Below are 26248 nucleotides of genomic sequence, written 5' to 3' on the forward strand. Positions count from 1 at the left end.
TATAAAACTATAAAATTCTGCAGCAGCAATAGTTGGAATAACTTTTGTCAAATATTCATTAAACGAGTACTAGTGAAATCAGCTTATAGAACAACACCAAAAAACACACCACAAACAAACAAAAGTTGTAGTCAATGCAAAGGATGAGGAGGAGGAGGATGAGGAGCAGGAGGAAAAGCAGCAGAAGGAGCAGACGGAGGTAATATTGTATTGTTGTTGTTTTCTATGTATGTAATTGTACTTTTTTTTTTGTAATACAATTGTTGTAAGAAAGAAAAATTATGCCAAAAAGAAAACAACAAAAAAAATAGTTCATTAAGAGTTTACAAGCGCAAACATTTAAATACAGAAAAGAACAGAGAACAGAACAGACAAGATATGAATTACTTTAAACCACAAAAACAAAAACCAAAAACCAAAAACAAAACAAAACCATAACAAAAAGTTCCGAAAGTTTTGAATAGTCGATGGTACATACTCGTGTGTATATGTATATGTATTTGTTTTAATTGCATATATACTCGTATACATATGTATGTATTTATGGTATGCTTACATAAAACTACATTTAAAATCAAAACAAAGAAAAAACAAAAACGAAAAGAAAAAAAACCAAAACCAATAATAGTGTGAGGAGGCAGTCGAGACTTCACGACTTGAATATACCCGGTATTTGGAGAAAATTAAAGTACTACTAAAAACATCTGCGTGACTGTCCGAAATTATCCGATTGATTCCGTAGTAGAAAAAGTGACTACGAAAAATCCTAAAAACCGACGACTGCCAAAGACAGACGGACCAAACCGACAAAGCAACTCAAAAGAAATCCACGAGGAACTCAAACTCTACCGGGTATAAATAATAATTAACAAGACAAAAACTAAAACAAAAAATTAAAGCAGCTCCTGGAGCAGCCATACAAAGCGCCATTTTGATAAAAAAAAAAAAAATAAAAACTAAAAAGAAAAAGAAAAAACCGATTCGACAACTAATGTTTAATACAAAAAAGATACAAAAAAATTACTGTGTACTAAACACCAGTGGGGTGGTGGTGTGTTGGTGTGCTGGTGGGTGGGTGATGTGATTTTCATTGCCCCACGAAAGATTTACTTTAGTTTCTGTATAATTAGTGCTCATATCACTGATTGGAGGAGACAGGAATGTGAAACAAAAAACAATGTGCTTATAAGTTGCCAGAGCTTTTACTAGTAGACGCCATTTAAATTCTGATTCTGGGTTTAAAATAAAGAATAAAAAATTAAAATTAAAATTACAATTACAAAATAAATACAATTGTGAAGAGTGCAACCAAAGTGTTTGTTATTATTAATGATTCATGTCGTTCAATATATTGACAATGAATGTGAAAAAAAACATACATACATACATACATACATACATGCATATACATATACATATATATTGTGTATTATGTATAGTACATATATATGTATATTTAATAATTGTTATAGCAAATTTAGTAAATATATTAAATTAAAACAGCAGAGCAGTGCAGAGCAGAATAATTCATTGTTTGTCTATTTAATATGCCATTGAAAATATATTGTGTGTAAGCGATAAGTTTAAATCCAAATATACCTATACATAAATGAAATTATACAATACATGAGTACACATTTATGTATACATACAACATACATACAAATATACATAGGTGTATGCAGACAGCTGACAGACATTATTTCAAATGTTTAAAACATGAAATATTTTGAGAAACAAACAAAACAAAAACAAAACTAAATCTGCAACCTGCAAAACATTAGTCAGTAAACACAAATCAAATGTAAAACAAATTAATGTAGACTGTATTGGAAAAGGAAAATTCAAATAGACAAACAAACAAAAACGAAGGATAAACGAAATTTGATTGGTTTGGATTGAATTGAATTGAATTGAATTATATTGGATTGTATTGGATGATATCAACACTCCTCCATCTCGAGAAACTTGCAAACAAAACAAAAAAACTCTTCTCGTATATGGATGAAAAAGTGAATCGTTCTAAGTGAATTCAATTTGAAAAGGGATAAAGGAAAAAGGAAAATTATTTGCACAGTGCAGAAAAAAACGTGTTATAAAATTATTATATTATACATAAAAATATATATTACTGAACCTATGCTGATGAAATTTAAGCCCGAGAAATGTAAAAACCAAAAAAAAAAAAAAACCAAAAACAAAAACGATTTAAATGAAGTACAATAAATATTCAAGTGAAGAGTAAAGTGTTTTCTGTTGCTGGGTTTTTAATTTTAAATCTCTTAATACTTTACATGATGCATAAGGGATATAAATACTTGTAGTTGCAAGGCGGAAGCACAAGCAAAAGGCTCCTCCTACTGCCCCTCGTGCAACACACAAAAACAAGGCGCACACATGTGACGACGGGGCTTATTGTTGGCTCCTCCTCTTAGTTTTGCTTAGTGCAGTTGTGTGCCAGATAATTCAAAAGTAATGAGGCGTCGAAAGTGAAGAAAGAACTCAACTCAACTCAACTCATGCTAAAGCAAAAGCAAAAGCAAAGGCAAAGGCAGAAAAGGTCTGCTATGTGTACACAAATACATACATAGGTACATATGCTATGTGTGTGTGTGTGTGTGTGTGTGCATAAGTCGTCGCTTCTTTAAAATACATGAATACAATGTCCCGGAATGAGGACATCCGTGTTAGACCCAACTAGCTATAGCTATAGCTACATACCTTGTAGCTTCCTTTGCTGCAAACCTACTGCTATGTAGCAACTACTAGCTCGCACTTTGTTAGTTTGTTGTATGTACGCTGTACTGTACGCAGAAGCAAAAAAAACGAAACATGTTTTAAGTAGTCCAGTGCTAGGTGGCAGGGATAGGCTACTCGCAGGAAGGATATCTGCCATCTCGGGGTGAGTGTACTCGCTCGCAGGTGAGGCCAAGCAACACAGGGGAAAGGCAGGAGAGGCAGCATTTGAAAGTCAGATACGTACAACATATGAGCGTCATATGAGCGTCAAATGAGTGAAGAGTGTGGGGGGGCGATGCCCACTCCATAGACAGAAGACGGAGGCGTTCTATTGTCATGCCACCTTCTGTCCACCTGTCCACCTGTCTGTATGTACTGTATGTACTGTATGTACTGTGTGAGCGAGCAGCCTAGTCCTTAGACCTTAGTACGTACACGACGAGCAGATTCTGTTATACTTGCTAATTATTTAGACTCTAGCACACTTGAACATTCACAGCAAATGCAATCCTGCATAAGTGCTCCTCCCACCGTTCTTTTCCATACTTACTCGTACTCTTGGGCGCTTCTTGTGGGGGGGGCTCCTCCTCCTCCTCCTCCTCCTCTGCGCTGCGTGTCAGTGAGGCATGTGGTGTCCCCCGCTGTGACCACATCGCGTGATCGGGTATCAATAGCCGCTTATTAGCTGCCCTCCCCCCAAACACCTCTGAGTGGCTGCTTTCTTCCGAGTCTTGCCTCAACTTTAAATAATTTCAAAATATACGAGTATTCGGGGTTTTTCAAGGGTTTTTATAATTTTTATAATTTAATTTAATTTAATTTCAGTTCATTTCACTTTATTGTTGGGTTCTTTAGTTAAAGCGCTTATATTGTTACATATAGAAATTTATAGCTATAGTTATAGTTATATATGTATAGGTATAGGTATACGTGTGTGTGTGTGTCGCTAAAAATAATTATGTATTTACTATTAAAATTCTAAAATATTATTTGCTACCGAGACAGGGAGACAGGGAGACACCCTCTCTCCCTGGCTTACATTCTAGTGATCGTCTGGTCAAATCTGCGTCCTCAGTAGCTGTCAAAGAATCCTTTTGCGATGAGTCGCTGCTGCTGCTGCTGCTGCTGCGGCTGTGGTGCTGGCTAACTTATTCTGCAGGGGGGCAAGTGCATGTGGAAGTGATGAGGACGATGTCACTGTAATTGCTGCTATCACCCCGCCGTCGTGGGCGCCTGCGGCGCTGCTTGCAGCATCAGACAAAGTGCAGGAGGTGGTGGTTGCAGTGGTGGTGCTGTTGCTGTTGCTGGTGCTGGTGGTGCTATATGGCGGTGGTGATGGCTGACGGCAATGGCCATCGGTGGGTTGGCGTTGGCTGCTTGGCAATGCCATTGACTGGCAGTGCCTTTGCAGTCCCTGGGGTGGCTTCTGTTGCTGCTGTTGCTGCTGTTGCTGCTGCTGCACCTTTTTGGGGGGGTAAAGCAAACAACTTCCGGTTGCAGACGCCTGACGTCTGTCGCTGATGTCGCTGATGTCGCTGATGTCGCTGTTGTTGTTGTTGTTGTTCCTTCGGACAGCAGTGCCGACACTTCCGTACTTATCCTGCAGATACTTTTGCACACTGATGTTGTACTTGCTGCGCGAATTGAGACCAATCAGCATTAATTGGTGGCTCAGCTGATCTTCATTTTGGGAGCCAGTGGGACTGTTCGAGGGCAGCACATCCGGCTGATACTCGGGCTCTGTGCGGCTCTGCCTGATGATTGCCGTTTCCCGCACGGCACCGGGCATGATCCTGTGATCCTCTATGAGCTGTGATCGATGCAAATCATACACCTTGGACGTTACGTTGAGCTTATCTGGTAGCAGTGCATAAAATATAATAATAATATAATAGGGAAGAAAATATATATATTTAAGGGTGTTCAAAGGAAGGAATGAACTTGTGGCCTACCTTTGAACTTGCGCTCCAAAACGAGTGTTTCCTCTCGCCTCTCATCCTCTCGACTGCGCAACGAATTCGAATTCGAATTCGAGTTACCAGTTCCAGTTCCAGTTCCTGTTCCTGTTCCTGTTACAGTGCCAGTCCCTCCTCCTCCTCCCTCTGGCATGGCTGTGGGCCGATTGCACAGGTATCCCATTATGGCATGCGAATTTCTGCTCCTATCAATGCTCGTTATCAATTCTGTAAATTTCCTGCCATCGGCCATGGGCTCGATGCGTCGATCTGTTGCCTGAATTTGATTTGGATTTTGATTTGGATTTTGATTTTGGAACGTATTGAGCAGCACCTCCGTGCCGCCGGCCACCACTACGCTGTTGCTGACGCCATGGATGCCCAGGCCCAGGCCCATGCCCAGGCCGAGGCCGAGGCCCTCGCCAGCCTCGCTGGAAAATTGCTGCGCGGTGTAGTTAATCGAACGAAGATGGGTATGCTGCCTGGGATGCAGATGGAGGTGCTTGAAGCGTCTGTAGATGCAGTAGGTAGCCATGGACAGCAGCACCGAGATGCTGAGCAGCCCCAGGACCATGAGGCAGATGATCACAAAGAGATTGCTGTTCAGGAGCAAGTCCCGCTGCACGGCCTGCTGTACGACGAGGCTCATCTGGACGGCATCCTTGCCGCCAGCGTTCTCCGCCAGGCAGGTGTAGACGCCCTCGTCGCTCTTCTCGGCCCCCACAATGGTGAGCCGCGAGGTGAATATGTCGCGGCCCAGCTGTGGCTCTCCCCTTGTGGATCGTTTCTCCTCCCGCAGCATCTCGATGTGCACGCGCGGATGGTGCACGTCCAGGGACGTGCCACTCGACTTGTACAGCTGCTTGTTGTAGTCCCAGGCGACAATGGTGTTCGGTGAGCCGTGCACCCGGCATATGAGGGTCACGTTCTCCTTGGATGTGTTTATGGAGGCGCCGCGTGCCGGATAGACAATCTTTGGCTTGCAGGCGAACGCCTCCGGCTGGTCCTCGATCCACAGCATGCTGCGCAACTGCAGCGGATAATGGCAGGCCGTCGGCGGCGTGTACAGGTTCATTTTGAGCACAAAGTCGCGAAACTCCTGCAGATCGCAGGTGCAGTTCCATGGATTCTGGTCCAGGGACAGGGCTGTCAGTCGGCTCAGACCCTGAAAGCTCTCCCGGTGCAGCACCCGAAACTGATTGCCGTCCAGATAGATCTGCGAGAGGAGCGGCACCTCCTGGAACGCCAGCGGATCGATGCTCACCAGCCGATTGTGCTTCAGCTCGATCTTGTGCAGATACTTCAAGTGATGGAAGACGCCGCCGCGCAGCGTCTGCAGCTGGTTGCCATTCAGCACCAGCGATCGCACCTTGGTCAGGCAATCGAAGACATTGGGCAGCAGCTCGCGCAGCAGATTGTTCGACAAATCCAGCTCAATGAGTATCTCCAGCTGCGCGAAGCTCTGCGCCGTTATGCGCTGCAACGTGCTGTTCCGCATGAACAGCTTGTGAAGGTTCTGCAGCCGTGTGGCCAGAAATGCGTTCTCCTCCAGGGCGAGTATCTGGTTCTGGGAGAGGTCCAGCACCTGCACCTCCGAGCTGAGATACTCGGGCACTCCGCTGAGGCTCAGGTTGCGACAATCGGCCGTCTTCTTGCCGGAGTTCCACTTGCAGTGACAGTTGCCGCAGTCCATTAGCCAGTCGGCAGACGCGGCTCGCAGCACAGATACCAAACAAAGCCATTTGAGCAGTTGCAGCCTGTAGATTTGCTTGCGTGCCATTGTGACCGATTCCTTTCACCGTTCACCGTTCACCGTTCACCTTTCACCTTTGACCGGCAGCTGCCGCTTGCTGCCGCTTGCTGCCCTGTCTGCCCTGTCTGTGTCACATAATCTTAGCTCATGGCTCAGCCTGTGCCCTGCACACTTCAGAGGCGTCCTGCCACATGCCCTAACCATACGCACATGCTGCAGGCATCATCATCATCATCAGCCAGGACATGTGCAACTTAGTTGTACTGCCTCAGATGTGCCTGGTTACTCGGTTGCCTGCACGTTCCACCTTCATGCAAATCAGTTTCTGTTCTGCCAACCATCTATACCTCGAGTGCAGTGTTCTGTTTTTCTGTTTTTCTGTTGTTAGTTTGGCTTGGCTTAACGTTCATGTGCGTAGTCCGACTGAGAGCTGCATGCCCGTTCGTACCCCCACTCGTGCTCGTGGATATGGGACTAAAATGAAATGTGAATGCATTTACATATCATATGCATACATATCTGTGTGTGTGTGTTTTTTTGTAAGTACATAAATATTTGCATTACGTGCAGATATTCGCAGATAGATACAAATGGGGCACCGCATTATGCACTGACAATCCACACATAATGCAGCGATTCACAGATGGAAATTCCAAAACAACAAAAATCCAACAACAACAAAAAATAACTCATAGCCGTTAAAGCTTCGAATGTGAAGCTCGTTGTGGCATGCCACTGCCTGTAAGCAAGACACGGGGGAGTAGCACGGACTCGACTTCACATATTAATTCAAATCCACACGGTCCGGGTCCGGGTTCGGGTTCGGGTTCGGGTCCGGGTCCGGTCTTTATCTTTGGGCAGAGTTCTCAACTCAACTTATTTTTTAGCAACCCGCGTGTCAGTCCACATCTACCTTAATGCCTCCTGCTACACACTGTCTGCTAAAATCAGCTTTGTGATTATTCGTTATTCTTTTTGCTTCTGACATTCGGCAGGGGGTAGGAGAGCGTGGGGGGGGGGGCACGTTCTTGGCCTTATTGTTGGCAAAGCTTTTGAGCGGCAGGGGATGCAACATTGGCAACATGCGGCTTGGCGCCTTGTCAGTTTCACCTTCGTCACCTTCCCCAATAAGACACACGACTAAGCACAGATAATTTCATCAACAGTGGTGCCCACCATACACCACCATACACCACACATACACCACACATACACCATACACACACATACAAAAAAAAGGAAGGAACAATAATTGAGGAACACAAGACGCTGGGCCTGGCGCTTTTCAACGTTTTTTACACATTTCTTGTTCGTTATTTGATTTTGGTTTTGGTTTTGGCGTTTTTGGTCCGCGATGACACTGTGACGTGACACTGGCCCTGACGGGGTGGGCTGGGGGAGGGGAAGAAAGTGCCGCAGCACTTGATTGGCTTGACTTGCACCACCTGATAATTATAATTTGCCTATTAGCAAGGAGGGGCACACGGCCCCTGTCCACTGTCCACTGTCGCCTGTCCTCCGTGCCCTGTGTTTATCAAGTACAATTTGGCTTTGGCTTGCCCTATTAACTGGAGGTCTCGTTATCATCCTTGATATTTATCGCTAATAAATGGAAATTGCATATTTTACTCTGGGGAAAAATCCAAGGTGAAAATACAACCAAAACACTGCCCGCGCCAGAATCAGAACAAAAAAAAAACACTTTTCGTAAAGCACAGACGATGCCGCGATGCCGACGGTGGCCCCAACACGTTCACGAATAACTGTTTTGTTTCCCGTTATTCACATTACTTATACGCCCTTTCGTTAACAGTGGCGCTAACAGTGTCGTTAACGCTTGCAGTGCTGGTAACAGTATCGTTAACGCTAACAGTGGCGTTAACATTGCGCATGTCAAATAGCATTTTAGCATTTAGCTTTTTTCTTCGCTCTTCGTACTGCTCCGTGCTCACGAAAGGCACAGCCACATTAGGCTGGACCTTAACTAACTGTTGGGGAATAGTGAGGTGCGGATCGCGGCACCCGTGCAGCGACACTTCTAACATGCAGTTATCATTTAGTGTATAATTTATAATTTTATTTTTTTTGCTATCGCTGTCGAGTCCGCTACATATCTTCTTTTCACGGGAACAGCTTGTTGGGGACCATTCACTTGTTCAACTCGCTCTCTCGACTCTCAGAAAGGCAAGAAGTCTGTGCTTGTTGTTGCTTGCATGCATAGCGGCAAACGGATGGTCCGCGAAAGAGAGCAGATCTGGTGATGCCGTTATATCTCGCTCATTCCGCCAACAGACGTGGAAAGGTGTGTGTGTGTGTGTGTGTAAGAGAGAGAAAGAGAGAGTGAAGCCAGAAAGCGGCGTTAAATGGCCATGCAAGGAGATGCATTTGGCTCCTCGACAATACAATCTTTAAGACCAAATTCAATAATATATTCTAGAACAAGTTCAACTCTTTTCAGTTGGGGTAGGTACAAAACTTTGGATATCGTTCTCACAGGCCAAGTCAATCTGGATGGTGCCGTTATCATCGTCATACAGTACAGTCGGTTGCAGATCCTTGCTGAAGGAGAGGCCTGTGTAACGTTCGATGTCTTCGATGCGGTGGCGCCGATCCCGAAAGCTGCCACCACCCCTTCCGCCGTTTCGAACGATGTACGCCTTTATGGTGGGCTCCTGTCCGGCCACCTTCGACTCCAAGATCAGCACCTTGAAGTAGTGCGTCGGAATGGGCGTGGCCACAGAGTCGGATTTCTTGTACTCCACCCACCATGTGGTGCCATTGCCCATGGGCATGTAAATGGGACCGGTGTAGCAGTACACCGATCCGCACTCCTGCGTCTTCAATCTCACGTATTGCTCCAGTTCGCGCCAGATGCGACGCTTGAAGACCTTGCCCATCTCCGCGGAGTTATCGCCCAGCAGAAATGCATCGCTGTAGCGGTGGAAGTCATCACCGGAGTCAGACTCGGACTCGGACCCGGACACGGACACGGACACGGACTCATCTGCCGATGGACTGGCCCGAAAATGCTCGATGATCCATCTGGCGCTGCTCATCTTTGTGCGCTGCGACATAATGCAGTCCCTGTGCACCACCAGATTGTCTGCGCTGGGTAGACCGTACTTGATGAGATCCAGCATGTTCGCCACAGAAGGCGAGGACTCTTCGACGGGCATTGGTCGCGGCAGGAGTGCATTGTACAGCCGTGGGACCAGCAGCTGGCACAGCTTGTCCCGCAGCCCCACTGAGCGGTTCCACAGCCGACCCTCGTGATCTGTGCTGAAGGTGGAGAGCTGCTCCCAGTGGAAGCAGGGGTTACCACCATTCCATTCGGATCCTCACTCAATGATGACTTACCAGGGGATACAGCCTGCGCCGATAGTGGTACACATACGGATCCCTTTTGATCGCTTCGAGTAGCTTCATTATCGACAGCTCGTGCTGGACAAAGGCCCCGCAGAGGAGGCCCGACACACCAAACAAGACGCACATGGCAAAGCGTTGTTGTGGATCTGACATTGTGCCTCTTTGTTTGTTTAATTTAAATATAACTGTATGTATGTATGAATGAACGAGTTCCGCGTTGCAATATTTCCCTGAGTTTTCTAATGTACGAATCTACGCTGAAGTGAGTAATTGTTTGTTTATTTGTTTACTGTACAGTCAAGAATGTCTAATGTTACATTAGTTCGGGAAGAGCCTACTGCTGCGGGTAACTGGATCTGGATCTGGATATTCCCCTATAAAAGTCATGCGATATATCAGTCTGTAGCTGTAGCTGTACCTGTACCTGTACCTGTCTTCCCTGTCCCACAGGGAGCTGCAGAGCGCTTTTTAGGCTTATGCATTGTCATGGGGAATTAAATATGTCTCTGTCGTAATGTACGACAAGTGGAATTAAAAGCAACTAAATTCGCACGTATTTATGCCAACACAACACACACAGAGGCTTATTCATCATTATTGGAGCATCAAGAGTCCTGCTGACGCCAGGTGAAACAGTGTTCAGGTATCTGCTGTCGGTCCTCTCTCAGTTCGCTAGACGCGTTGGCGTGGTCATGCTTAAATTAGTTAGAGATTATGCCACCACATCAACGCGCCCGCAAAATCTCCACTTTGGCACGCATCCAACAATGAACGGCTTCCGGCCAAGGGCGTCGACTTTGGGGCGGGCATATTTTTTAATTATGTGCTTGAAATATTCAAAACGAATTAACCATTGAAAGCATTGAAAGTCGTTGCCAATGCAGAAATGTGCCCCATTTGAATATATATTAACTGCTTGATGGCTGCTTCTACTGCACCTGCACTTCCTGCACCCCTACTCGACTAAATGATCGATTGAACGTTTGATTTGTACATACATAAATCACTGGCACCCTACGTGCAGTGGAAGAAGCGGTGGAGAAGGCAAACGGATGTAAATCCGCTTTTAATTATAAATTCAAAATACGCGCCACAACTCATAAGCAACACTGTGCGCGGCACTGCCACCTATTGCTGGCGCTGCCAGCTTGTCGCAGCATGCCTATCGATAGGCATCTTGTTGTTGCTATCGAAATACAAAAGACGCCAGCCTACCAGAAAAAAAGCCACAAACAAATTAAATTAATAAACAAATGGATAACGGCAAACTGAGCGCCGTGCGCGTTGGCGTTCGCGAAGCACCATTTCGCTCGTTCCATGGCCGCCAGGAGCCCAGCATCGTGCAGTTCTCGCCGCTGGCCGGCAACGTAAGTGATCCGATCGTCCATTCCCACTCCCACTGCCACTGTACTGCAATTGCAACTGTACTTGGAAGCCATATTGATCAAATAAAATAACCTTTGCTCTCCTATCCCCTTGTTCGGTGTGCCCCTGTGCCCCCCATCACAGTCACTGGTGGTGAAGCAAAACGATTACCATTTCGACCACGCCTTCCGCTCGAGCGTCAGCCAGCAACAGCTCTACGATGCGCTCATCGAGCCGCTGGTGGACAAGCTCTTCTGTGGCTTCCAGTGCACGACCATGGCCTACGGCCAGACGGGCACCGGCAAGAGTTACTCCATGGGCATGGTGGCCGACAACCAGGTCGCCAACGAGGAGCATCTCGGCGTCCTGCCGCGCTGCCTGAGAGACATCCTGGATCGGGTGGCCGCCCAGCAGGAGAACACCGCGGAGCGCACAAAGATCTCCGCCTCCTTCATCGAGGTATACAACGAGAAGGCCTACGACCTGCTGGGCGCCTCCCCCATGGACCCCATGCTCTCCTCGCGCTGTCAGAGCCCCACCTGCATACCGCTGGCCAGCCAGGAGGATATGCGGCGCCTGCTGCAGCTGGGTACCAGCAATCGCCACGTGCGGCGCACCAACATGAACGCGAACAGCTCCCGCTCCCACGCCATTGTCACCATCCATGTGCAGCGACAGGGCGGCCAGATATCCCGCATGAACATCGTCGATCTGGCCGGCTCCGAGGGCTTGCGGCGCACCGGGCACGAGGGCGTGGCACGCCAGGAGGGCGTCAGCATCAACATGGGCCTGCTGAGCATCAACAAGGTGGTAAATGCCATGGCGGCCGGCCATGCGGTGATCCCCTACCGCGACAGCGTCCTCACCACAGTCCTGCAGGGTGAGTGAGCCCCGTGACCCCCGGGACCCCTTCCATAATGATCTGATCTGATCTGATTTGATTTTATAATCTTTAATCTCGCTTCCGCAGAGTCGCTCACCTCGCAGTCGTATCTCACCTTGCTCGCGTGCATCAGTCCGCACGACTGCGACCTGAGCGAGACGGTCTCCACGCTCCGCTTCGCGAAGAGCGCCAAGCGGCTGCGCCTCAATCCCCAGCAGATGCAGATGGCGCGCACCCACCAGCTGCAGCAGAAGGTAAGCCCAGAGCTCTGCCTAGATGTAGTCGCTGTCCACGCAGTCGAGGATTACCTCGCGCATGCGAAGCTTGTAGAGCTGCTCGTTGCCGGTGCCCAGGAAGCCGGCACCCTGCAGGTTGGTGCTGCCCCCCGCTTCGATCATCTCGCTGATGGCCTGCAGATCGGGCACATCCTGGCCGCGCATCGTCACGATCGGCAGCACCATCATGGCAAGGAGCAGGCCCACGGCGGCCTTCGTGCGCAGCTGCTCGGCGAACGCCTCCCGCGGCAGCAGCTGTTCCACGGACTCACCCAGCCTGACAGAGAGGACGAGACGAAACGAAACGAAACGAGACTGGCATTAGATGGGATTAGGTGTGGCTGTGAATGTGGGGCGCCTGGTCACCTGGTCAGCTGCTGTCCCAACTGGAGATGGTACTCCTCGAGCATGTCCTGCAGGTGGCTCTGGCGAAAGGAGCGCGTGGTGCAGGTGTAGAGGAAGTAGGCCAGATCCGTCACTGGGGAGGCGTAGCGCATCAGCTGCCAGTCGATCAGGCGGAGATCGGGCGGACACTGGCTGTACAGGATGTTGTTGTTCCAGCAGTCGCCGTGGCAGACCACGGCATAGGGTTCGCAGTTGGAGCCGCTGATCAGGGGCAGCAGCAGCTCGAAGTAGGATCCGCGCGAGAAGTACTCCCTCAGCCGTAGGACGTACGCATCGTCGCCCGGCGAGAGCAGCGCGCTCAGTGCGCTCTCCTTGAGGTTCTCAAAGTAGGCGGCCAGGGCGGTGTCGCCTCGCCGCTGCTCGAAGATGTCCACCAGCTGCTGGAAGGGGAGCAGCTGCTCGGGGCACTGGCGCTTGGCTGCCAGGGAGACGGCATGGAGCTTGCCGTAGGCGCGCATCACCAGCGCCACACGCTGCAGGGGCAGGTCCGTGAAGCGGTCGTGCAGCTGGAAGCCGGAGCGGCACAGATCCTCCAGCACAATGCACTCGTTGGGCTCGTCGCGGCGTGTGTGAAAGCAGCGGGGGTGCTGCCGGAAGCGCTCCTCCTCGGGCAAGCCCCACCGCTCCTGCAACTCCGCCACGAGGGGCAGGAACTCTTCGTAGGCCTGCGACTCGCGCAGGAAGCACGGCCGGGCAAAGAACTGCTTGCGCCGGACGCTGTTCTGCGGCGGCAGCTTCACCACCAGACTGCGATCGGGGGGCACGCGCAGGCGCCACACCACGCCCAGATAGTTGTCGCCCTTGGCGCTGGCCCGCTCCAGATGCTGGCTGAGCTCCGAGCTCACGGGCAGCAGGCTCTGCTCCGGCCAGAGCTCTGCGATCAGCTGCCTGAGGCACAGGGTCACGCACTCATTGGGGAGATCATCCTGGGTCTGCTCCGGCTCCTGTCCCGTCGGCTTCTGCTCCCTCTGCGACTCCATGCTGAACTGCGCCACAGGCGGCCAATCGAGCGACTTTTATAGGATGTCTCGGGGAAACCGCAGCCACCGCAACAACCGCAAGCGATCGATCGTCAATAGATGCACCTCGTCTCATGTTTCCCCTTTTCAATTGCAGCAATTCCCGGACGCCGTCACGCCGCACGCCTTCCGGCGGGGGCTGACCAGTTCGACGACCATCAAGCTGAGCAGGCCGCCGCAGAACGGTTCTGGCGCCCCCGTTCAGAACAGTACCTACCTGATGCCGCCCAAGGCCAAGGCGAGCCTGCCCCTGCACCAGATGCAGCGCACACGATCCGAGATGGGGCTGACGCCCAAGGCCAAAAAGCGGTGGGTACCTTCCCCCCATGTCCCATATCCCATGTTACCCATTCCCCCCCATCAGAGTACATTCTCTCCCGCTGCCTCTCCCCCAGGGCCTTAGAGGAACTGCAGCTGGAGATGACATTGGACGCGCCATCGGTCAGCGACGTCTCGGAGATCAGTCTCTTTCAGCAGAAGGAGGAGAAGCCACTGCCACTGCAGCGCACACGCTCCGAGCTGGTAATGACGCCCAAGGCCAAGAAGAGGTGCGTACGAGACAGAGGCTCTGCCACTGCCGCTGTGTCCCTCTCTAACATCCGAATATCTCCCTCCCAATAGACCACGCGATGATGAGCTCCAGCTGGCGGCAGAGACGACATTGTTGGTGCCATCGTGCATGCATTTCTCGGACAGCAGCCTCACGCTGACGCAGGAGAAGGACTCCAAGGCAATGGGCCCCCCACAGCCTCCGACCACTGGCAGGAGTGTCTTCCACTCCTCTGTGCTGAGCATACCAGAGGAGCCGGGCTCACAGCCACAGCAGCAGCAACCCATGAGCGGCCTGCTCTTCAACAGTACCTGCAGTCCGATCGTTTCGCAAGCGGCTGGCCCATTTGAGTTGAGCGGCATCCAGCCGCTGGAGACCAGCGCGAGGCCGATGCTCCATGTAAGACGCTCCGCCCGCCTGTCCAGCATGTACAACACGATGCAGTCTCCTCCGTCGGAGCAGAAGCAGAAGAATGAGAGCCTGCTGCGGCGCAGCATGAGGCTGGCGGTTAAATCGGAGAAGGGCGTCGTCCAAACCAAGGACTTGTTGGCCACACAGAACTCGGTCAGCGTATTGACAGGCCGTGGCGTTCGCTCGAAGGCGGCCGCGACATGCTGGATGAGCAAGCATCGGGTCAAGTTCCTGGATTTTCTCAACACGGCGGAGGTCCGCGAGCTGCAGAAGATGCCCGGCATTGGCCCCAAGACCGCCTTCTCCCTGGCTATGCAGCGGTGAGTTGCAATGAATCCCACTCCACAACAATTTCCTGATTTTGTTGTCTTTTCACCCGCAGATCCCGGCTGGGCGGCTTCCAGAGCCTGAGCCAGGTCGGGGGCCTACCCATCTGGGCCGGCAAGAAGTGGCTGCGCGTGTGCCAGGCCAACTGCTTGGATCCGTAGCGAAGCAGAGCGAATCATTCCATCCCAGACGAACCTAAGAACTTTTTTTGTACGTGTAATAGTCCTCTCAATGTTAAATTTTTTTTTTTTTTTTATTTTTGTATGTTTTATTTAAGCGAGACCCGACCCTGTAATATTTTATATAAACTAGCAATAGGGTTAAATTAAGGAAGCAGTAAGAATCATCACAGAAGCGGACAGTAAACTGAATATTAACTAAGGAACTATGAAAACGGTTGGCATTGCGGGACTCTGTTTTATATAGTCTCGATCGTAAGAGTCAACTCTCGCTCTCCGAATGAAAATTATAATAATTTAAGACGTGATTTTGTAACACCTCTACCTTTAAGTGATCCTGTAATATTTGATGTAAACTAGCATAAGACCGTAACCCCGGTTCCCCAATTAAATTCCCATCATATATATATACAAACGAAATGAGTCATAGCCAACAAAAAAGTAATCAGTATTATTTATTTTAATCATAATCGAATAGACACTGAAACCTATTTTCAAACGTCATAGAGCAGAATAATCCAGAACAATTACAGATCGCTGGCGATATGAACACACGCTTTTATCGCTGATGCACTCCCAGCAAAACGCTCGACCAGCCAGCGGGGTGGTGACCTCATAGATAACAAATATCGTGTTATAAATTGGGCCCTATGTTGTACTTATTAGTGGGCCCTTCTATATAGAGGATTGGCTTTCGTTCTTGCACATATCCTCGATAGTATAGTGGTCAGTATCCCCGCCTGTCACGCGGGAGACCGGGGTTCAATTCCCCGTCGGGGAGGAGTATGCATGCAGGACACATATGCGTGTTTAATTTTTTTATTTAAACATTTTGTATTAGTTTTTCTCTTTTTCTTCTCTTTTTTTATATAATTCCACCAAAGATCGAATCAATATTTCATATGACTGCTAAAGTAAGGATAAAGGTCTCGTCTCCCACTTGCATTTTCGTGCGTGCGTGACTACACGAAGATCGGATCACTTCCATCTCTAGTTTCTACCCAATGGCTGTCCCTATCTCGCTTGCACTCTCACTCTCTTTTGCTGCTGGCGGTGGGGTCGACTACAGAAATACATACATACATATGTATGTGTCTATGTGTTTGTGCAAGTTGTTTTGCCACCTTGCTCGTTGCCAGAGGGAGGGGTGGGGGTGACAGAAAGTGCATCTTAAAGATATGTAAATATATATGTATGTACATTTAGTTACGGCCGGGCCAAGACAAAGCCCGCCGGTCGACCTCTGCCCGTTTATCAACCGAAGCCGAAGCCGCAGTCACCGTCGCAGCCGCAGCTGCTGACCGATATAGCGGCTCTTGTTTTTTGGTAAACAAGATAAGGACAAAGAGGAGAGCTGTTCGAAGAGAAGAGCGCGGAGAGCAGAAAGGAATCTAAGTTGAATTTTCTGATTGGAAATCGCTTAAAGATAACGACCGAATATCAGCGTACATGGAAGGGGGCAGGAGCTACAAGTGGAGTACAAAGTGTATCTGGCGCAGCCGCAGTCGCAGTAATAGTCGCTGCCGCCGCTGCCAAAGAGCAAAGAGGAAAGCAAAAGGCGAGCAAAAGAAACCAGCAAAACAGAAAACAAGAAAAAACGCGTCTTTGTGCGAGCAAAACAAACAAGACAAGATCCAAAGCCCGCAGGGAAGGCGATTCTTGGATACCCTTCCAGCAGCAAAGAAGAATATTACCGTCATTACAGTTTATCGTTCATCTCTCTTTTGCTCTCAGTATTTCCCTTCCTGCGAAAGTGAAATGCACAACAGACTATCTTCTTTTGCAGTTATGTATGCAAGTATTCCAGAAAAAAATATCCTATATATCCCAACGAGCCACACCCTCTTTTATTACTAGCCACTAGCCGTGGTCTCTCTCCGAGCCGGTTAGAGTACGCAACAACAAAATCTCAGCGCCGCATAAAATGCGCCGCAAAAACAAGCCAGGCAGCGGCAGCGGCAGCGGCAGCGCAAGGCCAAGGTATATTAAGTAGAAGGTAAGGTAGTGCGGGAGCGATTTAATCGCATATGTAGTTCTCTTGATTTTGGAGAAGCTGCAAGAGACCCAATGCTCATGCTCATGCTCTTACGCTCCATACCTTCTTTTTAATATACCTTGAACTTGGTGATCACAACAAGATGTGAGAAAAAAATGCAATAAGCAAAACAAAGCCAAAACCAAAATCAGGCATAGTACAAGGTATATTTAAGATATAGTGAGGTAAGGATAGGATATCCTTCATAGGATATCCTTTCTTCTCCTTTTGCTGTCTGGGTGAATGCTTACATATGTACATATGTGTCCCTTGACGCTTTGAAGCAAAAATTGGAGACATTCAACCATCCTGACGGCGCTTTCTGCTTAGTCCTCACCACTTCTACTGAATTTACCCTGGCAGCAACGACCGGCTTTTTTTTTTACATACACTGCACACACCCCCACCACCCCCCAACAGCACCAACACCCGGCCAACGCATCACACATAGACACTCACTCACACACACAGACACATTTTGGCTTCTGCTGCCTCTGCGCAGCGGCAACTGACAAGCAACTGGTTGTTGTTGCCGAACGCCGACGCTCTGCCCAAAGGCGACGCCAACGTCGTGCGTTTAAAATGTCGCAGCCGCAGCGGTTTTGAGCTCTGTCTAGAAGCAGCACTCCAGCAGAGCAGAGCAACTAAAACTAGTCAAAAGTCCCCCCATTTAATTTTGATTTTAATTCAAATTCAGCTTCGGTTCGAATGCGGATTTTGTTTTGATTTTGCAAATTGGAATCAGCCGATGTGTGTTAACCGTTAACCTGTGTGTCCGATCGCCAGTTAAATAACAGCAACAGGAACAGCAACAGCAGTAGAAGGAGCATCCAACAGTAGAACAGCCGGAACTAGCACACGATCCAACAAACATGGCGCAACCATTGAAATTCTATTTTGATTTCCTGAACCAATCCAGTCGGGCACTCTACATATTTCTGGAGGCCTCCAAGATACCGTTCGAGGCGATACCCATATCGATGCTCAAAGGTGAGTACGTGATGCGCAGCACACACAGCCACACACATAGGGCCCAAAGGTCGACCCACAAAGGCACACAGCCACACACAAACACGCACATTTCTATGCACTTATGTTGCTGTCCCTTTCATTGATTCGGTTTTTGGAACGAAGTTTTCAACAAATTTTCCGCTCGTTAAAAATTCCAACGGTCAGGTCTCCACTCAAAGGTTTTTGAAGGGGAAAGCGAGGCCCAATGCAATGCCACAGAGATTGAGTAATATCCAAGCCCAAGCCGAAGCCCAAACATGAGGTACAAATAAAAATCCCCCCCCACCCACTGCATTCCGTTCTCTAAATAGTAGAAAACAGCAGTAAAATGGATAATGAATCGAGAATTAAATTCAATTAGTCACAGGAATTTGCACCTAAGTATACTATATGTATATATAAATCGATGTTTGTTTTTGTCGCGAGATAAGTGTACGTGAGGATTCCTTAACAATTATAGGGAGAATTATTGCCATTAGAACGATTACAGAACGTGTCTTTGGCGCACTTAATAATCCATTTCTCACAGCAATTTTCACAGTGATATCTAATGACTACTTATTGGGCATAACATCTGATCTGTGGTAAATCTATCACCTGCTTGCCAAACATTTCTTGGCTAAAAACAGATCAATTTGTTGTGTATGTTTTTTTTTTGTGCTTGCACTCTGAGCGCGCGTGTCACTGCTTAGCACTTTTTTGGGCCACAATAAAAGCGGTTTGAGGCTTGAGGCTTGAGGGCATCTACTGCACATCTCTTTGTTGTTGTGTTGTCTGTTGAGTGGACTTGGTCAAGGTTACAGAGACAGAAACTACGAAACTCTTGCGTGGCGTAGCATCCGCGAACGCATTCAACGGATGGTTAACGCTTAACGAGACCACGCCCCCCATAAACTATAGAATTAATGCGAGGATGCAATCAGGCAGCAGCAGCAGCAGCAGCAAAGGTAGACCATTAACAAGTTGTGCCTTTATACTCGCACATCACATCACATACATACTATACTATGTATACTATATGTATGTGATATGCAATATTGTACACATATCATCACATCACCCCATCCCACCACATCGTATGCGAGTGCGAGTGCGAGTATATATACATATATAATTACGATCTCTTGTCAAGTTGGCTATTTCTTTGTTGACGTCAGCCCCCTATGCACTCCACCGCTGCCCTGCCTTGAAGCGAGCTCCAAGCGATATCCGTGTCTGGGATCCAAGATTCAAGATCCAAGATCGAGATCCCAGTCTCTTCGTTTCTCTGTATGCTAATCGCATGGAATGAAATGGCTGGGCAGGCGCCTGCCTGCCTTCAGCAGATCATCGGAGCTTTTATTTCGTCCAGAGAGAAGAGACAAGAGACAGCGACAGCGACAGCGACTGAAGCAGAGGCAGTGACTGAGACTGAGACTTAGACAGAGGCAGTGACTGCAGCAGAGGCTTAAAGCCTAGACTAGACCGGGGGGCTGGGCCTGAGACCAGTTGGACTTTGCACCCCAGTAGAGTCGCCGCAACTCGACTTGGAGCGAGTGCAGCCACAACACAACACAGCTGCTGCTGCTGCAAAGCTTAGAAAATCAGAGTCAATGCAGGCGGAGGCAACAGCAACGGCAACGGGCGACGGCGACAACCTTGTGGAGGTTAAAGACTCCGATCCAAACCGATACGATACGATACGTTCCGCAGTGCTACGCTGTGGAGGTAAACATTGACTTGGGGACTGTTTGTGGCTGTGGCTGTGGCTACATCGCAATGTTCCATTCGTATCATCGGTGTGTACACTCGATCTATGCCCCCCGAGCAATACGAAGCAGAATCTAATCTTTGGGCCTGCACTTAGTGGGCCTTTCCACTACTGGGGGGAATGGGAAGGCAATTTGCTCCGTAGATAGTTTTCCAATATTTCTTTAATGGGTATTTTTCAGTAGTTTTTTCAGAGAGAGAAATCTGTGAGTATTTCCAGTGATATTTCTACAGTTACATGGTACGACTATTTCTTAGACTTTAATAGGGATCCAAGGCTCACAGCTAGCCCGCTTACACTCCACAGATGATACGTCGGGACTGTCAGTCAGTCAATCAATCAATCAATCAGGCACCGCTCACGGGATGTCAGACCTTCGGTCTGTTCTGCTTTAGTCAACAGTTTCAATCCCATTCAGATAGGGCCATAATTTTGCTTTAATTTGCCAAATGGCAGCAATTATAGAATTGAAAAATTGCCTCTGCTTTTTCAAAATCTAATCAAATGATGTCGGGAATCACAGACTGTCATTTTTTCACGTTCCAGTGCCACCACCCATCCCTCACCCCACACCACACACCCTCCGTCGCCGTCGCCGTCCCCGTCCCAGTCGGTGACTGTCAGAGACAGTCTGACTAATCAATTAATTTCCATGAAATTTTCACTTAATTTCTTTGTTTTTGCACACCCCAAGTGGCACCCATGCTTTGCCATGCCCCAATCACGATGGGAGTCATGCACATGCCACCATCTTACTTAAATTGCCTGCTTACTCAGTTTGTTTATATAGTTTTCGATTCCGCAGATGTCAGGGCTGTCTAATTATAGACTTCCATCATCATCATCATCATTATCATTATCTCCCTTTCCACTCACCTCTCTACCGCCTGTTGTTTGGGTTCCGTTCTGTTCTGTGCCGTGGGAGTGGGAGGCCCTACAAGTGCCACGAGCAGTACCCTTATTTCTATACACATGCGAGTACTATGTACCCTTATCAAGTGCTGCGATATGTTCTCATAACCTTGATGACAGCACATATTGACATTGACAATGACTTTGGGGCCTGGGCCTGGGGCTGCGGCTGGGGCTGGACACACCCTCTTTTCGGGTGCAATCTTCGGTTCTTATCGTCGGACTGGACTCCTTCCGTATCGTATGATGTGATTGTGGGGCGGGACTCTTCTTTATTATTTTTTTCGGGGGGGGGTCACCTGTTGCCGATAGTGGCAGTTGGTGGACGTGCATCAGGCGATGCCCTGATATTTTGGCACTTATCGCTTTTCTCGTCTTCTCTCTCGCTTTTTGCAGGCGAGCACTTGACTGGAGAATTTCGGGACAAGGTTAACCGGTTCCGCAAGCTGCCGGCTATCACCGACCATGGCTACCAGCTGTCGGAGAACGTGGCCATCTTCCGGCATCTGGCGCGGGAGAAGCTCGTGCCGGAGCACTGGTATCCACGCCGACAGCTCGGCCGCAGCCGCATCGACGAGTACTTGGCCTGGCAGCAGACGAACATGGACGTGGCCTGCACGGACTACTTCCAGCAGAAGTGGCTGGTGCCGTATCTGCAGAAGACGCGTCCAGCGGAGAATGCGGTAAGTCCTCGTCGCTCTGTCCCCATCTCTAAACTAATCTCTCGCTCCGATGATCCACAGGTGAATGTGGCTGGCAAGCAGCTGGAGCACACGCTCAACGATTTCGAGCAGCTTTTCCTCAATTCGCGCAAATTCATGATGGGGGACAACATCTCGTTTGCCGATCTCAGTGCCATCTGCGAGATCGATCAGCCCAGTGAGTATCCCATTAGAGAAGAGAGAATCCTCTCAGCGAATCATAGCCCAATCTCATGCCTGTACCACTTTCTAATCCGCACAGAGTCCATTGGCTTCAATGCCTTCCAGAACCGCAACAAGCTGGCCCGCTGGTACGAGGCTGTGCGCGACGAGCTGGGGCCCTACTACAAGGACGTTCACGGGGAGTTCGAGGCCAAGCTGAAGCAGAGCAGCAGCGGCAGCAGCAGCAGCAGCAGTAGCCAGGGGCAGCAGGGCGTGGCCCAGGCCCTGAAGCAGTAAAGAGCCTCCAGGACCCACCACCCCACAAATCTTGATTAGTTTTAACGATTATTAATTATTAACTACCTTTTTTTTGCACAGTCTATTATGTGTATTCTTTTCCCTTTTTTTTTTTGCAATTCCCCCCCTACTACGCCTTTCCCCCCATCCCTTTCGATCTATGATCTATTTAGTATTTAGTTGTTAAATATCTTAATTATCCATACATAAAGTACGCTTACGATTGTTTAACCAAAATCACGAATAACTGGCAAATATCTGTAGACTGAAGAATCCGTAGAATATCCGTAGATGCAGATATGCTTGAGAAAGAGAATGGAACCAGTTGGAATACACATTATCAGACTAGGATACCTTGCTGCTGGCGCTGATCCGAATTGAATTTACCTGTAGCTGCTGTACTGCAGCGAGTTTTAGCAATAAGTAACAACAATGAGTTACATTTACATTTAGGGTTCATATATATTTCGATTAACATCTGTATGGGTCGAGGGTGGGGGGTCGCCTGCGTTGGACGAGCGAGTGCTGGTGCTGGTGCAGGTGCAGTTGCTGCTAAGGCTGGACGTGGAGGGATCTAGATCAGGATGAGAGCATGAGGTCGGTGTGGGTGTCGGTGTGGGTGAGTGCATGCGTGCGTGCGTGTACAAAATATAGGAGCTGCATCAGGATCAGGATCAGGATCAGGATCTGCCTGCTTATATCACAATGAGATTTGTATACACAGAAATTGTTGTATTTGTATTTGTGTGTGTAGAGGAATGCTGATGCAGAGGCTCGTGGCTGGAGCGTGGGCTCCCCTCCCCATTCATTTCATGGTGGAGTCGGGAAAGGCGTCGCGCGGCGGCTTGAAGCTTAGCATCATGATGTGGCGAGCGTAGGATTTGGTGGCACGGAACAGTGAGTCGGTGCCATGCAGGCGATCGAGCACTCCCAGGACCCCAAAGCAGTTGCTGAATCTGTCCAAAAAGTGTATGGAAATAAAGGAAATCAAAGAAGAGCAGGGCGAAAACTCACTTTAGATGGTGAAAGTCGTGGGCCTCGGGGCTGGGGAAGAAGGGCAAGTGGTAGCCGGAGTGGGCATTGAGGGTGGACAGAATGGCCAGGGCGAACCACAGCCAGGCGGTGGCCACATGGCAACCCATGAGAAATACGCCCAGAAAGGGGGGCAGCAGGTTGCTGAAGATGTGCTCGATGGGGTGGCAATAGATGGCCGTCACCGATATGGGGGCCGTCCACTCGTGGTGCTGCTTGTGGATGTACTTGTAGATGAACTTGTGGTGCAGCAGGCGGTGCGAGTAGTAAAATCCCAGCTCCTCCATCAGTATGCAGACGGTCAGCTCGAAGCATACCCAGTGGAATGTGGGCAGGTCCCTGATGTCGCTCAGCCCACGGATCTCCATCAGCCGATAGCTGCCATAGGCCAGTGGTATGCCCACAAATATCTGATTGAAGATCACACACCAAATGACCTTACAGCGGAGAAAATATATCAATTCAGATCAATTTCATATTCATATTAATTAATAAATAATGTCACACACCTTCAGCAGACGTCGCGTCTCGACGGGCTCATTGGTGCCCGGCTGAATCTTGTATTTGCGCAGACAGGCAGGCCGGTTGGTCAGGTCCATGAACGTGTAGATTGTGCCAACGGTCCAGTAAACGATCATCGTGAATATAGTGGTGCCAAAGACCCAGAGGACCATGGGTTCATCGCCTGAAATGCATTAAATAAAGTGATTTAAGTGAATGAGAAAGCTACAATGGACTATGAGTATGCCCCAGAGGACTGATGAACTAATCGTTCAAACAGCAGGGGATGAGACAGAGACAGAGAGAGCGAGAGAGAGAAAGAGAGTACTTAATGCATTCCTGATTAGCAACTGCAGGTTCAAACTGATTATGGGGGTTAGATCATTTAGTTCCTAAATAATATTTATATACTAAGAGCAAGAAAATCTGGCCCTAAGCTAATGCATTTATTGACTGGCATTAGCTCATTAGCATTAGCACGTTCAATGACCCTTAAACTGCATTCTAAAATGTTTACAGCTTTCAGATATCTCAGAGACCCCATTTAATTGGGTATGAAGGTTCGTTCTCCCGGAGTGCCTCGTTACGATAAGCAAACAAGTTGCGGAAACCAACACACATTGCGCAGTTTAGAAATATGATACAGGGATCGGATCCGTCATACGTTCCTTTTCTTCAGATATGCAGACATAATACTGATGGAAAGTGTGCAAATTTCAATTAATATCAGGGGCGGTGGGGAGCCCTGAGTAACCTTAACGATTCATTTTGCGTAATTGGCAGCACTTGTCAACTGATCTCTTAATCTCCTCTCCGTGTCTTTTTCTCATTCTCGGTGTGAAATGCAATCATTGTGTGTGTGTGTGTGTGTGTGCGCGCGAGCGAATTAGTAAACAAAACAATGGACTGCATGCATGCTGGGGCAATATCAGAATTTGCACAATCTCCCCCTCTCTCTCTGCCACTCTCTTGTTGGAGTACACAGAGTATGCACAGAGAGGGTGAGCAAAGTACGAATTTTGATCACACTTACCAAACGAATCGATGAACTTGTCCCACTGCGATTGCCAAAAGTCACCGGAGGCGCCCCAAAAGCTCTGCAGATGCCTGGCGTACAAATAAGAAACCTCAACAAATTTCTCCTCCATGATGGGCAACAACAAAAAACAAAAATAGCAACAACAAAATCTTCTGCCTTAGCTTAGCTTATTATTTTTGTTCTTATTCTGTTGCGGATTTCTCTTTCTCTCTCCAGGAATGTGCGTGTGTGTTTGTGTGTGTGTCGGGGAAAGGCAGAAGCCCAATTGGGCTTGGAGTCTGATCTTCGTGGGGCAACGTCGCAAACGCAACTGATTTTGGAATGCGAATAGCAATGGCAATGGAATGGGATGGGGGATCGTGGCCAGAATGTGCGGAAGCACAGTTCAAAGCCAGACTCTCACTCTCAGTTGGATTCATTCAGCCCCCGGGAGAGAGACAGTGCGACGCACACACACACACACGCTTACACTCGGAGAGAACGGCGGTAGGTGAGAACAGCTGATTACGATCTACCGAAAGAGAGAGAGAGAGAGAGAGAGAACAACAACAACACTGACCAGGTGAGAACGTTGCGAAAGAGTATAAACACGGCCAGAGCGCACGTAATGATGAAGATGACGCTGTGCAGTGAAGAGAGCCAGACATCGGCGGTGCGGTGCTCGTCCCAGGATCCTGATCCAGAACCGGCGGATGAATGCATCTGCTCCAGCTTGCTGGCATGCTAGTCGAGAGCAGGCGAGAGAGAGGGAAAGAGAGAGGCAACTGTTAGGGGGCAGGACGAGGGATGTGCGGTGGCTTACATCATTGAGGGTTAGGTAAACGGGAGGTAGACCAACTTTATCCTTGTGCGTCGCAGATCCATACGATCCTCCTGAGGATGAGGCGGCGGCTGTGCCTACGGGCGGCACTGTCAGGGACACGGGCGATGAGGACGAGGACGTCGACGAGGATGAGTAGGATGTGGCTTGGGCGGAGGAGGCATTGTTGGGCGGCCTTCCATGAGCCGGATGGGACATGTCTGCCGCTGCTTACGCTTTCAAATTTATTTACTTATTTGTTGCTCTCCTTCCTTGCCTTTTCTTCTCGTACGTTCCGTTTGTTATGGCCCGTGCTGTATATATGTTGCCCTTGACATTTAAAGGATTTCGATTTTTCGATTTCACTGGAATTTCAAATCAATGTGTGTGTGAGTGCGTGTGTTCCTGTGCGTGCGTTCTTAGGGTTGTCGCCTTAAACAAATTGCCAGCATTGCAATTGTTGTTGACTCTGGAGCAAAATACGCATTAAATCCGTTTTCTGCAGTTGCCGCGAAAAATCGTTTCGTTTGAATTTATCGCCTGTTTGTACGCGCTTGGACCGACAGCTCACACACACGCACACAATTGCACAATCAGCTGCTTGTATTTGGACCGAATACCTGTGAAAAATACCGTGAACGTCAATTGCAACTCCGCTTATCGCACAAAAATACCGATATTGTTTTTTTGGAACTCTGTGCATCTTCCGACATAAAACAACCGATAAAAAGTCCCTGAAAGTTGCCATTGTTTATGATATACCCCACAAACATGTCCATAAA

General features: G+C 48.6%; 5 protein-coding genes and 1 non-coding gene across 6 annotated transcripts; 3 read left to right on the top strand and 3 right to left on the bottom strand.

Annotated features, from left to right (window-relative positions):
* Nucleotides 1-3559: 3559 nt before the first annotated feature.
* Nucleotides 3560-6523, bottom strand: LOC111082329. The gene is made up of 2 exons (XM_022378532.2): nt 4692-6523; nt 3560-4596 (listed from the first exon to the last, which is right to left on the bottom strand). Exons 1-2 carry the CDS (start codon nt 6472-6474, stop codon nt 3821-3823), a joined length of 2559 nt encoding a protein of 852 aa, XP_022234224.2. The 5' UTR covers nt 6475-6523; the 3' UTR covers nt 3560-3820.
* A 2338-nt stretch (nt 6524-8861) lies between these two features.
* On the bottom strand, nt 8862-10118 carry LOC111082250 (nuclease-like). The gene is made up of 2 exons (XM_022378430.2): nt 9805-10118; nt 8862-9740 (listed from the first exon to the last, which is right to left on the bottom strand). The coding sequence occupies exons 1-2, from the start codon at nt 9964-9966 to the stop codon at nt 8892-8894; spliced, it is 1011 nt and encodes a 336-aa protein (XP_022234122.2). The 5' UTR covers nt 9967-10118; the 3' UTR covers nt 8862-8891.
* An 869-nt stretch (nt 10119-10987) lies between these two features.
* Nucleotides 10988-15656, top strand: LOC111082348 (kinesin-like protein Nod). Its single transcript, XM_041595526.1, has 7 exons — nt 10988-11180; nt 11323-12058; nt 12149-12786; nt 13534-14069; nt 14156-14308; nt 14382-15041; nt 15104-15656. The coding sequence occupies exons 1-7, from the start codon at nt 11067-11069 to the stop codon at nt 15207-15209; spliced, it is 2943 nt and encodes a 980-aa protein (XP_041451460.1). The 5' UTR covers nt 10988-11066; the 3' UTR covers nt 15210-15656.
* A 280-nt stretch (nt 15657-15936) lies between these two features.
* Nucleotides 15937-16008, top strand: Trnad-guc. Its single transcript has one exon. It is a non-coding gene; the product is annotated as a tRNA-Asp (tRNA).
* A 2054-nt stretch (nt 16009-18062) lies between these two features.
* Nucleotides 18063-22332, top strand: LOC111082357 (glutathione S-transferase theta-3). Its single transcript, XM_022378566.2, has 4 exons — nt 18063-18252; nt 21332-21618; nt 21679-21814; nt 21899-22332. The coding sequence occupies exons 1-4, from the start codon at nt 18135-18137 to the stop codon at nt 22093-22095; spliced, it is 738 nt and encodes a 245-aa protein (XP_022234258.1). The 5' UTR covers nt 18063-18134; the 3' UTR covers nt 22096-22332.
* Nucleotides 22333-22899: 567 nt separating this feature from the next.
* LOC111082356 (fatty acid hydroxylase domain-containing protein 2) lies at nt 22900-25998 on the bottom strand. The gene is made up of 6 exons (XM_022378565.2): nt 25470-25998; nt 25227-25390; nt 24662-24735; nt 23637-23812; nt 23110-23564; nt 22900-23051 (listed from the first exon to the last, which is right to left on the bottom strand). Exons 1-6 carry the CDS (start codon nt 25683-25685, stop codon nt 22901-22903), a joined length of 1236 nt encoding a protein of 411 aa, XP_022234257.2. The 5' UTR covers nt 25686-25998; the 3' UTR covers nt 22900.
* Between the last annotated feature and the right edge of the window lie 250 nt (nt 25999-26248).

The sequence above is a fragment of the Drosophila obscura genome, unplaced genomic scaffold (assembly GCF_018151105.1).
Source record: "Drosophila obscura isolate BZ-5 IFL unplaced genomic scaffold, ASM1815110v1 contig_73, whole genome shotgun sequence".
NCBI lineage: Eukaryota > Metazoa > Arthropoda > Insecta > Diptera > Drosophilidae > Drosophila > Drosophila obscura.

Bases quoted from the DNA above. Each gene is read 5' to 3' on its own strand.
- LOC111082329 (XM_022378532.2), bottom strand. From the start codon at position 6,474: ATGGCACGCAAGCAAATCTACAGGCTGCAACTGCTCAAATGGCTTTGT. The intron at 4,597-4,691 runs GTAGGCCACAAG...CACTGCTACCAG, and splicing joins TTTGGAGCGCAAGTTCAAAG to ATAAGCTCAACGTAACGTCC.
- LOC111082250 (XM_022378430.2), bottom strand. From the start codon at position 9,966: ATGTCAGATCCACAACAACGCTTTGCCATGTGCGTCTTGTTTGGTGTG. The intron at 9,741-9,804 runs GTAAGTCATCAT...CACTGGGAGCAG, and splicing joins GGCGCAGGCTGTATCCCCTG to CTCTCCACCTTCAGCACAGA.
- LOC111082348 (XM_041595526.1), top strand. From the start codon at position 11,067: ATGGATAACGGCAAACTGAGCGCCGTGCGCGTTGGCGTTCGCGAAGCA. The intron at 12,059-12,148 runs GTGAGTGAGCCC...TCGCTTCCGCAG, and splicing joins CCTCACCACAGTCCTGCAGG to AGTCGCTCACCTCGCAGTCG. The intron at 14,070-14,155 runs GTGGGTACCTTC...CCTCTCCCCCAG, and splicing joins ACGCCCAAGGCCAAAAAGCG to GGCCTTAGAGGAACTGCAGC.
- LOC111082357 (XM_022378566.2), top strand. From the start codon at position 18,135: ATGGCGCAACCATTGAAATTCTATTTTGATTTCCTGAACCAATCCAGT. The intron at 21,619-21,678 runs GTAAGTCCTCGT...GATGATCCACAG, and splicing joins CGCGTCCAGCGGAGAATGCG to GTGAATGTGGCTGGCAAGCA. The intron at 21,815-21,898 runs GTGAGTATCCCA...TAATCCGCACAG, and splicing joins CTGCGAGATCGATCAGCCCA to AGTCCATTGGCTTCAATGCC.
- LOC111082356 (XM_022378565.2), bottom strand. From the start codon at position 25,685: ATGTCCCATCCGGCTCATGGAAGGCCGCCCAACAATGCCTCCTCCGCC. The intron at 23,813-24,661 runs GTAAGTGTGATC...AATGCATTTCAG, and splicing joins CAAGTTCATCGATTCGTTTG to GCGATGAACCCATGGTCCTC. The intron at 23,052-23,109 runs GTGAGTTTTCGC...CTTTTTGGACAG, and splicing joins CACGACTTTCACCATCTAAA to ATTCAGCAACTGCTTTGGGG.